At 36.5% G+C, this 12,219-nt stretch overlaps 2 protein-coding genes across 4 annotated transcripts; both read left to right on the top strand.

Annotated features, from left to right (window-relative positions):
- On the top strand, positions 1-5,343 carry LOC142242500 (uncharacterized). The gene is made up of 3 exons (XM_075314079.1): positions 1-1,656; positions 1,726-1,861; positions 5,207-5,343. The coding sequence occupies exon 1, from the start codon at positions 33-35 to the stop codon at positions 1,545-1,547; it is 1,515 nt and encodes a 504-aa protein (XP_075170194.1). The 5' UTR covers positions 1-32; the 3' UTR covers positions 1,548-1,656; positions 1,726-1,861; positions 5,207-5,343.
- A 601-nt stretch (positions 5,344-5,944) lies between these two features.
- Positions 5,945-11,515, top strand: LOC142242503 (uncharacterized). 3 transcript variants are annotated; one of them, XM_075314088.1, is made up of 3 exons: positions 5,945-6,172; positions 10,400-10,711; positions 10,776-11,515. In XM_075314088.1, exons 1-3 carry the CDS (start codon positions 6,008-6,010, stop codon positions 11,286-11,288), a joined length of 990 nt encoding a protein of 329 aa, XP_075170203.1. In that variant the 5' UTR covers positions 5,945-6,007; the 3' UTR covers positions 11,289-11,515. The 3 variants fall into 3 exon arrangements, with proteins under 3 accessions (XP_075170203.1, XP_075170204.1, XP_075170205.1); XM_075314089.1 differs by having other exon boundaries at positions 6,037-6,172; positions 10,359-10,711; XM_075314090.1 differs by lacking the exon at positions 5,945-6,172 and adding an exon at positions 6,251-6,317 and having other exon boundaries at positions 10,359-10,711.
- Positions 11,516-12,219: the final 704 nt, after the last annotated feature.

Raw genomic sequence — 12,219 nt, 5'->3', positions numbered from 1 at the left:
ATTACAAATTCGTGAAAATCGATGTAGAGAACATGTATCCTAACATGAATAGGACCGACATATTATACTCCTTGGAACATTTTCTGAGTCTACCGTGTGTTGTCCAATGCTGTCCCGTGGAGCCAAAATTATTATTGGCCTGTATCCGATTCTGCCTCAATGAATATATATTGTTTACCTATGGTGGTCAAATTTACCACCAGGTTCAGGGTCTACCCCAAGGCGCCTGCGACTCTGGACTATTGGCCACCATCTACCTCGATCACCGTTTTCAAATCCATTATTATAATATCTTCATTGCCAACGGGATAGTGCATTGGCATAAATACATTGACGATATTCTATTATATATACCCACCCAACAATTGGATAGCCTATTAGAGGCCCTTCAAGAGGCCACTTCACTGACCTTCACCGTAGATCAAGAAGACATGCCCGATGCACCCAAATATATCTATGGGTCTGAAGTAAAAGGCGCTATAGACTTTCTGGACATCCAGTGCCACAGAACAACCACCCGTGCTCATACGTCCCTGTATCGGAAATCCATGTGTAGCGATCGGGTCTGTCATTATCTCAGTAATACCAAGATGGTGCATAAGGAATCTACATTGACACATTATATCAGGAAAGTCCTCGTCCGGTCTACTAATCATTTCTTATTGTCCGATCTTAAAACTGTCATAAGTATATTCATACACAATATGTACCCTCTCACTCTTATTCACAAAGTCATTTCCAAGTTGGTCACCATCGAGTTAAGGAAATGTGCGGCTGTCAACAATGCCCCACGTCATAAGGATTATAGAAATACGTTAGGTGGCCTAAAAATCCGCATGAAGTTACTTAACTCTTGTCTAGAACCATTAGGATCTCTCCCTGGACAGTCCGATGTACCTTCTAATGACCCGTCCTTAACATTGATGAGTGCACCCAAATATAAGGCCTTACATGCCCTCGGGTCCCACACTATGGTCCGTAATCAATATCGTCAATCCCTACCATATATATGTGAGGACTACGGGAAATTAATAACCCTGTTATGTAGGGAATTCCAGCTTGGCGATCCAACTTTCCATAACAGTAATTCTCTGTTTCATAAATTGAAGATGGGCATGTCCCAAGTAGATCCAACCATTGTTGACCATAACTCCAAAGTCGAAAATATTGGTCTATTAAAATGTCCTGATTGTCCCACCGTTTTCATACTGGCTGGTGAACGAGCTCTGTCATCTATATCCAGCACGGCCTGTGATGATCCCAACAGTCTCATAAGTCATCATGTCCGTCTATTGAATCATCGGTATCCCATGACGCCCGTACCCTTACGTATACCGTCAACAACAGACACCATCATGTCCACCGATCTATATGTACCATTATTACGTGCCACTCTGGAAAACATGGGTTACAATAGTATAAGCTCCAAACAGGTACAACTGCTTCCCCGCATAATACAGATGGGCATACGGTACATCTTCAGAACACAATCAAATATGCTCAATAACTATTTGCCGCTAAAGTCATTAATACCTTTAGCAGACTAATGCACATGATGTCATTCTGAGTCCATCTAACTCCATCATCGCCTCATGTTCATCAATATGTATCCAAATTAATCGCATTTCCCATATGAATTGTTCTACCATATAAATCGTAAGTCAACATATCTCTACTTCATAAACTATATAATTTCATATCATTAATATAGATCTCTTCTCTCAGGCCTGGGCTTCTACTTACTACATCATTTCCATAATCATGTTATTGTATAATCTATTCATGTATACTAGCTAGGCTGATCACATTGTGGATGTAGTCCGAATCCTGTTTATAGCCTAGCTATTCATTAATTTTACCGGTAAGTAACCAAATGCCTATTCATATAACTAACTGATATGTATTACCTTCTCAGCACATATCTACTAGCTTTTGCATATCCGTTCTATCTCAAACTTTGCATCCCCTTTACCCATCAAATTTGTCATCAATGATCCACTCATATCAGTCCTGTATCAGCTTATATATTCTTATCTATCGGTGCGTCTTAGTCTTGAACAAGCTATTCCAAGCGGTCAAAAACCAATCCATATGCAAATATTCTAACTAACTTAATCTCGAGGAACCGTAAAAATACACAATCTAACACATGTCTCATGTCATCTTCTGTATAGAGTTCCCATATCTCCATGTGCACACTATTGTGCTTATGATCCCTATATACCAGTAACACATGGTACTCACCTGTCTGACTGTTAACTTCGTCATGGGTCCAGGTAATCATATTCCACCTCATATCCACATGGGTGACATATCTATATCATAATGGTATTGCCATAGACCATGTTCAGTCACCCTATAGTCATTACCTTATTATGATCTGTTGATATCTTTGTCATTATATTTATTTATATTAGCTACATCCCTGTCCATTGATAACTCAAATCCCTATAACAGATCTTGAAGTTTGTTGGCAATTTCTTATCACACACTACAGCCCCATATCTCACACATCACAATTCAGCCGTTGTGCATAGAATATACACAGACCACTAAGTAGCAATATGATCAGTTCAATGGTTGGTATATATCACGTAAGAAATTGTTTAAAATCTCCTATATGGGTTCTTTATACTGTGAGGTATTGGAGAGCTTTATTCTCCACTCAACCTATCAAGCCACAATTCGGGTCGATGGATGTACCTCCAGTCTTGAATCAGTCTATATGAAATACTATTGGTCATCTATCCCTTATATCCTTATGCCATGATAACCATGTCATGTGTACCTCTCTCCATAATCGTATAGCACATTTTTTTCAAACATGTGTAACATAGTATCATTTACCTCAGGCCGTATCACATTCTATCTATAACACCACTATATATTGTTCCTGATTTCATTCCTTTTCTCATTGGCAAATACCAATTAATGGTCTTATGCCCATATAGTCACATCTATATCATATTGCATACATCCATCTGCATATCATATGGCTACGGAACTGATTACCTCTCTAGTTTTTTTGCCGTATTAGATCTATATAATTCTACATCCTAATTACTAGATCTAAACATTCGTTAATCTAGTTATATATCTCCTCCTAGTGTACACAGCTAAACTTTGTAATGTTAAAATGTCATTGCCAAAGCTTGTTTTGCCCATATATACACACATAATCTATGTTAACTTCTGATAATTCTCCTAATTCATTCTGTGTATTATCCAGACCTATAATCGGCAAATTCTCGATAGACCAGAAGGTCGATCGTATATACATTTAAATATCTACTTAATGATGCGACAATTTTTTATGAATATATATATGTCCTTTCACCTACCTATATCCAACATCTAGTATAAACATCATTGTCATACCAGTTATGTGGTGTTAACTAATCCTATTCGACCTATATGGGTGATTCCCATCTCTGCATCTGTTTATATATAGCTGAACCATATTATATCGTATCATATTTGCTGGCTCTTATGTATATATAAACCTATTTCTACCTATATATTGTCCCAACATTAATTTACTTTGCATACTACTATCATGGACTAACCATGTCATCTTCTGGAGTCAGACGGGTACGACGATATATATCAATCCCTCGGGGGCCATTTTCATATATTATGATATGAAAATTTTTCTATATATGTGTTGTGAGCATCGTCATTCACATCGCGTATTATGTTCCCTACACCTTCGGCGTGTAATCACCTATTAGTGTAGGTCTCAACATCATGATCATTATTATGCCCTACAAAACATATTGTCAATGTACAGATCAAACACTTTTGTAATGGGTTCCGCTCCTCATCATCAATTTCTTATAATAAAGAAGGGAATTACCACCACATTACCCGCCGCCTGCCTATTTGTTCATTATCCTTTCCCCTCGTATGTGATCTAACATCACAGATACGTGTATTCTACGAGGGCCCTATATAACATGTCCATCATGGTACCAGCATGGCAACATCATCATGTGTCCCAGAGTCTGCATATCATCACCTCAAATATCAGCAACCATCCATATGTACCACGGATTAGTTGCTATCTAGCGCATATTATCGATCATCTATATATTCTATCTGTCACTCATGCCGTCCGTCAAATTTATAGTGAACATAAGTTCTATATACAATCTATTTCATATATAAATTAAATAACCCAATTCAATATCTGCTGCCCACGCAATCCAAGTGCTGTAGGCATCCATCCAGTATTTCAGCAGGCATGCTTGGCCTCACCTCACAAAGACTATAATACTTTATTACCTTCATATATCTCTAGTATCTAACAGATAAATTCTAATATGCAGACCATATTTTCTACACTATATAATTAGACCATTTTAATGACTAATGTTATCACGATCTAAATGCTAACTAGTATTCCATAAGTATGTCACCAGGCATCTGTGGTACCACCCAAAATTGAACTTCAATCTTCATTATTCTGTCTGTTTTTATGTCAGCATCCTAGTTTTAATCCTATCTACAAATAAAATATTCTATAATATAGTGTATGGGTACAGTGCCATACCCGTACCATGTCCAATTCTGAATGGAAGTACACGAACGTATCTTATACCTTACTTATTTTTGCCTATTGTATTCATAATTGTTGATCCAATAATTGTTGATCTAATTGTTTGTTACTCTAAATCTACCGTCAATCCATTAATTCAGTCTAGAATTAACCTTGACCTATCTCATTCCTGGTCAGTACCGTCAATCAGTTCAATGGGTCTTGTATATATTATATTATTAACAAACTTAATTTGCTTCGTATGCAGTATACCATTTTACCGTTCAAAATGTGTAATTGCATAAGTCTGTATATACATTAACAAACTTACGAAATGTGTAATTGCATAAAGTCTGTCTTATTTATACTTGCATCAACGACATATAACTAGCATATTATCCAAAGTTCAGGTCTGACCTTAATCATAGGTCTTACTTATCCATGCACATTCAGATCTCTGTGATTATATAAGTCCCATACTAGCCTTTGCCCTTTCTAGTCTAACCGGAATTATATCTTTTATACATATATATGTGCCAATGCATATTGTATCCGCATACGGTCAATCACATAGTTCCCACCTATCATATATAGTAAGTAACTAATATAGTATATAATTACATATTATGTCCACCTTTTTATGTTTAAATATTCAAATCTATATTTCAGATACTCGGAACATTCACACGTTAGCATACTCGTAAACCTGCTGGTTCAAATTACCACCTATCTTGTACAATACCTTCTAGGCAATTTAGTGTCACCCTGTGTTATGCCAACTGTGTTCTCGTATTCTAGCAACCCAGTTATGCCTGTATAAAAACATAAACAAAAACATGTATATTTTTTGTTGGATCAACCGATCCCTATGGTGCCGTTTCCACCCTACCACCCCATGGAAAAAACTTAAAATGGTCGAGTGTCCACTCGCCTATCAACGCAAATACATACCTCGTCACATACATGTACCCACAGGTAAGTCATCCTTGTACATTATATGATCCTATTCTAAATGTCTCCTCCAATAGGGACATAGTCATCCATTATATGCAGCTGACAGTGTACCCCTGAAGGCGACAGTAACTATCAACGTCTAGGTCCTTCTTAAGTAACCTTCCACCTGTGTGGCCCAAGCGCACAAACCGTGCTCAGCAGTCATCAGTCCATATAAGTATCTGGGTCCATCTGCCTCTGCCCATGCATCATACATGTAAGTCTTACTATAGAGGTTTAGTCCCATGTGACATACATGCCATCATATATCTCCAGGAGGAAAACAAATTCCATCAGGATAAGCCATGTGTGTAATCCTCGCTACATGTTTCAATGTCCAGTCTAACTCAGCCCCTTGTGGCATCCAGCCTGAACATTAGTGATCCACTGTGTTTACATGCAATCATGATTCAGGCCCTCATCAACTTGTAATGCTATCCGTAAATCACTCTACGAATTTAATTCATCAAAAATCATATGCAATCAAGATTCAGGCCCTCATCAACCTGTAATGCTATCCGTAAATCACTCTACGAATTTAATTCATCAAAAATCATATTCATACAGGAGTCACTACCAGTCAACATCTATACGTTATTATCAGACATGTATCCTACTGATACATTTCTCATATATATAACGGTAAATATATCTATTATAAACCATGTATTCTAAAGATGCATCTATCTAGAACCTTGAATAAATCATACAGGAGTCACTACCAGTCAAGATCTGTAAATTATTATCAGACATGTATTTTACTGATACATTTCTCATATATATAACGGTGAATATATCTATTATAAACCATGTATTCCAAGGATACATCTATCTAGAACCTTGAATATATCAATTATAAACCATGTATTCCAATGATACATCTATCTAGAACCTTGAATAAATTTATCATAAGACATGTAATCTGCAGATACATTTATCAATCACCGTGAATAAATCTGGCCCTATGGTATCATAGGGCATTACTTCCCACTTACACGTCAGGGGTAAACACCCAAATTCATCAGTGATTCTAGACTCCTTTGGGTTGTTTTCCAAAGGATTCATTCATCTATTGATTTAGCTGTGTAATCCGAAACCAGCTAAATTCAAATCGTATATCAAGTCGAACATACGAGTGGGCCTGTACCATCATATATGAATGGGAGACAGTAGATATAAACCCCTCTTACCTAAGGGCAGCCAATAGGTCTTCGTTTTCTCTTAATTCTACTATATATATAACTTAATTAAAGTAAATTAAGTATAATAATAAGGTTCAAATACTGTGTCTACTCCAGTCTACCTTAATCCAACCCATTCAAATAAGCAAATCAAGTATAACAATAAGGTTCGAAAACTGTGTCCAATCCGGTCTACCTTAATCCGGCCCATTCAAATAAACATCATCAACAGGAATCGACAAAAAATTCAAACCAAAAAACATTTACCCTTAACGTGACGTACTACCCACGGTATTGAAGACATCACTCCATTCTAATCATATATCATTAAATATAATTCATATGACTACTTACCACTGTTGGTCTTTCATCCATATCATCCAAAGGTCAGTCACACAACCGATGACCCATATTCACATTCACGCTCACACACTCAACCTAACATGTATTTATAACAGCCTATGTTTACATTTCATCTTATTGTCAAATGTTAGTATTCTATTATGCCTACTTGGATACCTATATAAATAGATGCTCTTCCCTCTATGATCCCTATACTATCTTGAGTGAATACCATATTGTTATGGTAGTAACTGTAGAGTATGTATATACTCCTATATTTAACTCCTATTATTAATTCTTTCTATTATGACCGTTTAGGTCCCTAAGGGTGTACTAGGAGGCCTTTCGTCCCACACCACCGGGACTCATCAGCTAGTTTCTGTATGTAAACCAAAATAGCAATACAAACCAATAACTATATATATTTTCTACTACTGAATCATAGTGTTAGTTAGGATATATCTACTTATTCTACTTCTACAAGTAACATGCATTTCTCATACCATGAAAAATCGTCTACCTAAAATCAGATATTGACCAAATTCTGTCATATGGTATCCGGATCTATTTATACATACTACAAATGAAAGGCAGAATAATCTAGTAGGAAACCAGATGCATCAGACCGCATTCATTTATGATTAGTTCCCATCACGATCCGGGAAGCCAAACCAAAATTTATTATCGGATCGTTTCACGGTGATCCTAAGGAACCCACGAAAATTGAAAATTTGTTACTATCACTGGCCCGGAACTGCATCGCTACAAACCGAACCCACTTCGATATATCACTCCTGGACAGCTCTTGTATCCTCTGTAATCAAGTCACTTTTCTACCCACATGGTCTTATCATATGCCCGGCTATCAGATCTCCATAATGTATGTCAAACTGCCTATGGCAAAAGATCCCAGCACGAGCACTGTAAGACAACCCCTTTTATTTTTGCCGAAGGCAAAAATATTAGTGTTGGAATCCGAACAGGCCTTGTCAGACCATTCAACCTGACCTCGCTCATAGAATCTTAAGACCAGGATGTCATACATAATTTCCTCTAACACATAAGGAACCATGTCCATCTATTGTAATTCCAAAACTCAAATTGGCTCCACTGGAACACAAAGACAACCAGAAACACTTAAAAAGTGAACTTTCTATTCCTCAAACCAGTTTAACTTTATTTAATTCATGGAATAATATATTTGGAGGAATTTTTCTTTCCCTCCAGTAATTCTCTGGGTACTTTAGTTAGATTAACCAATAACGAGGAATGTATATACTCAAATGAAACTTAAGGTTAACTAAATTCATGTTTTCTACAAATCAGTTCAGAAATATTTTAAATTTATAACTTCACTGGAAATGCGTCCCTCATGAACTTCGTATGTCACCACGACATTCTTGCAATTTTGAACCCAAATCCTCCTTCAAAATACAAGATTTCCTTAAATTTGTCCAAATATATTTATATTTGCAGAAGGCAAAAGATATTAGTGTTGGAATCTAAAAAGGCCTTGTCAGACCATTTAACCTGACCTTACTCATAGAATCTTAAGACCAGGATGTCTTAAACAATTTCTTCTAACAAATTAGAAACCTTATCCATCTCTAAAGTTCATTGTAATTCCAAAAACTCAAATTGACTCCACCGGAACAAACTTAAAGGTGAACTTTCTATTTCCTCAAACCAATTTAACTTTCTTTTAATTTATGGAATAATATATTTGGAGGAATTTTCCCTCCCTCTAATAATTCCTTGGGTACCTTAGTTGAATTAACCAATACCGAGGAAAGGATATACTCAATTGAACCTTAAGGTTAACTAAATTCATGTCTTCAACAAATTAGTTTAGAAATTCTTTAAATTTATAACTTCACTGGAAATGCGTCCCTCATAAACTTCGCATGTCACCAAGACATTCTAGCAATTTTGAACCCAAACTTTCTCTTCAAACTACAAGATTTCTTTGAATTTGTCCAAATATATTCATTATCTTTATTTAAATTTTTCTCCGAATTTGTCCAAATATATTCATTATCTTTATTTAAATTTTTCTGCAAATATCCAGATTTTCTAAATTTTTAATCGAAACTTTTAGAAAAACTTTCATAATGTTCAAAATTTAAATTTTCTACAAATATTCAAATTTCCTAAATTTAATTCAAATTTTCCATAATATTCAGAATTCCTAAATTTAACTGAAAGTTTTCTTTCCTGGTGGGTTCACTGTTTTCCTGTTGCAGAAAAACCGTCACTTTATATCTCCCGTGAACGCAACCAGAGACATCTATAAGAGTTTCAATGGCATGGAACGGTACCATATTAGAAAATTGGACCTTTTTATACATGAAATCCACCCAAACTTACCAGACCTTAAATAACGTGTCTGCCCTGTCAAATTCATGTCCCAGACTTTCTTCTCCAAACCTTGTACAATTCACTAACTGACACTTATATTCTTTCAGCTCGACTTAACGACTAAAATCGGATAAAAACACAACTGTACCATATAGACATTAATTTGTCCGCTATTATGTTCATATGTCTATATTCGCATCTTGCATGCATACATGCTTCCGCACCCATGTGAACATTCATATTCTCTTCGATTATATACATATACTTGTATATATAAACATTAGTATCCCAACATGCATGATCTTGTCCACAATACATCGTATTGTTCAAGTACCGATTACTCATAGATCAAGGCTCAAAAATCATCTCTCAATCATTAATATCTGTACTTGTTCTAAATCTATAATGGCGCTCATCACATCAATCATTAATATTCCATATTATATCTACGTGCTGTTATACACGTTATAGCTCGCAGTACTTTATTACTTCTTCCTTCATGTATCATACATATCTATGTATCTCACCTCTGCCCCGTCGTCCAATCAGCGTCACGCATTGGGTACATATAGGATTTTTTTCGAATCCTAACCGTTTTTGCCAGAGCACACACATATTTCATTCGTACACACACCACCAGTCTGACACGTCATCCATTCGAACAGCATGCCGTCAACATTTAGTCATACTCCATATGTACATATATGTACATGTGTGTGTGTGTATCGTCTGCATCACCATTACATTGTCACTCATCTCATATCTTTCATGTGTTATCAACCTATATAATGTGTACATTCGTAACAGCCAATCAGCGTCAAGCATCAGGCGTCATGTACAAAAAACATGTTTAGACAAATCAGCATACATATATTTCTCATTACTGGCGACATCTATTACTTTCCTTTTATTCTATATGTTCATATTGTCATCTCTACTTCATGCAGGTCATTCTATCCCACTCAATCAACGCATCACCTCTTTACAGAGCATCTACTCAGATACCAAGTTTTTCCGTGTCACAATTCATTCAGAGATCATGGATATGTATCCCAATTCTCTCGTAAGTATCGATGATTTAGGTTCTGACAATGAGGATGATCACCCTCCAATTGGAAAGCCATCCACATTGCCATCTACACCCAAAACCGGAGAGGTTCTATACAAAGAGGAAGAACTACGAGAATTTTTTATGGACGTTGATATTCCCTTAACTGGAACCACCGCTGTGCAGGGTGTGGGTAACCAGACTGCCAACAAAACCCAAGTTAATGCAGCTGGTCTCAGTTCATCCCAAGAGGTAAGAATTTCTATTGTCACGTGTATATATTCTCATAGCCTTGTGTTCTCTTTTGTATTTCCAGGCCCAACCACTGTATGACTCGTCTTCTCATACTACCCCCTCTTTGGCCATTTCAGCCATTTACCATTCATCATCGTGTGATACCAGTAGTCCGTCTTCATCTCTGCAGCCTTTTCCTCCAACTCCGGTAAATAGTTCGGATGTATTTGTAAACATGGGAGTGGGAAGACAGCAGCAGCCAATCCATAACACACCATATAATTATACCACCAACTATCGTCCACGTAGGGCAGTGCCATACAACCCTCGTTTAACCTATGGTGTTCATCGTCGGTCAGTGGACTACCCCAATGGATCAGGCCATGTTCGTGACAATTACATGCCAAGGGCCGTACACTATCCAAATTCCCAATTCATCACTATCAGCCGTTTCCGGTCACCATATCAAGCCATTGGTCATCCTACAAACTGGGTACCGTTCAGCGTTACATATCATCCTGGTACGAATACTCCTCGTAGTGTTACTTTCCGGAACACTTCCGTACGAGATTCATTACCCTATAGTGGTCTATAAATAATTAAGCTATCTGATTATATTCATTCATGCATCCAAATTCATATGTACACTTATCATCCTATATAAGCAACTGTGTGTCTCTATCATATATCTTCTATATTATCTGATCTCTCATAAACTATTATAAATGGCAAGGTTATATCTGGATATCTATTTTATTTTTATTTCATACCATGGCTATAACTATATACTGAATAAAAACCCTTATCATCAATATATCCCAACTTGTCTTGTCTTTCTATGGGCTACTGAAACCAATTGTCATCCGGTATTATAGGTAATCCCAGGGTGCAGCAACAGCGAAAAACTGTGTTAAGTTATTATCAATCGTGTAATCCAAATTTTGAAATTTGAAAAACCCAGGGGGTTTTTTTGCACCATTGCTCAATGATGTGTCATGACATCCCTAGCAAATCAATCAAATCGCATATCATCTTAGGTCATAAACCCACACCATGGATTTGACCATCATCAATCCAATTAGTGTCTTCCTCAGAAACATGAAAAAACCTTTTATGGTATATCACCATCTATATTCTTGACGTTATCCAGTAGGTCTCAGACTAATCGAGCTTGCAGCTTGTCCTATGGTTCAATGAGGACAGTAGCGATGCTAATATAAGAAACTAATAGAAGGAACTTTCAACTGTATTCCATTTTAATCCTGAACAGTAGGAAGACAAATAGGAATGATGGTCGTAGTAGCCATTATTTGTCGAACTGTTCATTTATTATCCTACACATCAATCCTCTAAATAAGCAATTGTGTGTCTCTACCTTATATCTCATATATCATCAGATTAATCATTAACTATTATATATAGCAATGTTATATCTGAATATCTAGACTCTCATTATTTCATAACATGGCTAGTTATATACTAACTAAGAAGTTACATTATCGCTAATTGTTATCAAGTATTATAGG

This window comes from Haematobia irritans, unplaced genomic scaffold (assembly GCF_050003625.1).
Source record: "Haematobia irritans isolate KBUSLIRL unplaced genomic scaffold, ASM5000362v1 scaffold_24, whole genome shotgun sequence".
Lineage (NCBI taxonomy): Eukaryota > Metazoa > Arthropoda > Insecta > Diptera > Muscidae > Haematobia > Haematobia irritans.
Note: the sequence above shows the minus strand (reverse complement) of the source record. Positions and strands in the feature narration are given on the sequence as shown.

Excerpts from the sequence above, each read along its gene's own strand:
- LOC142242500 (XM_075314079.1), top strand. The coding sequence starts at position 33 with ATGTATCCTAACATGAATAGGACCGACATATTATACTCCTTGGAACAT.
- LOC142242503 (XM_075314088.1), top strand. The coding sequence starts at position 6,008 with ATGCAATCAAGATTCAGGCCCTCATCAACCTGTAATGCTATCCGTAAA. Across the intron at positions 6,173-10,399 it reads CATTTCTCATATATATAACG|AGCATCTACTCAGATACCAA; the intron begins GTAAATATATCT and ends ACCTCTTTACAG. Across the intron at positions 10,712-10,775 it reads GTCTCAGTTCATCCCAAGAG|GCCCAACCACTGTATGACTC; the intron begins GTAAGAATTTCT and ends TTGTATTTCCAG.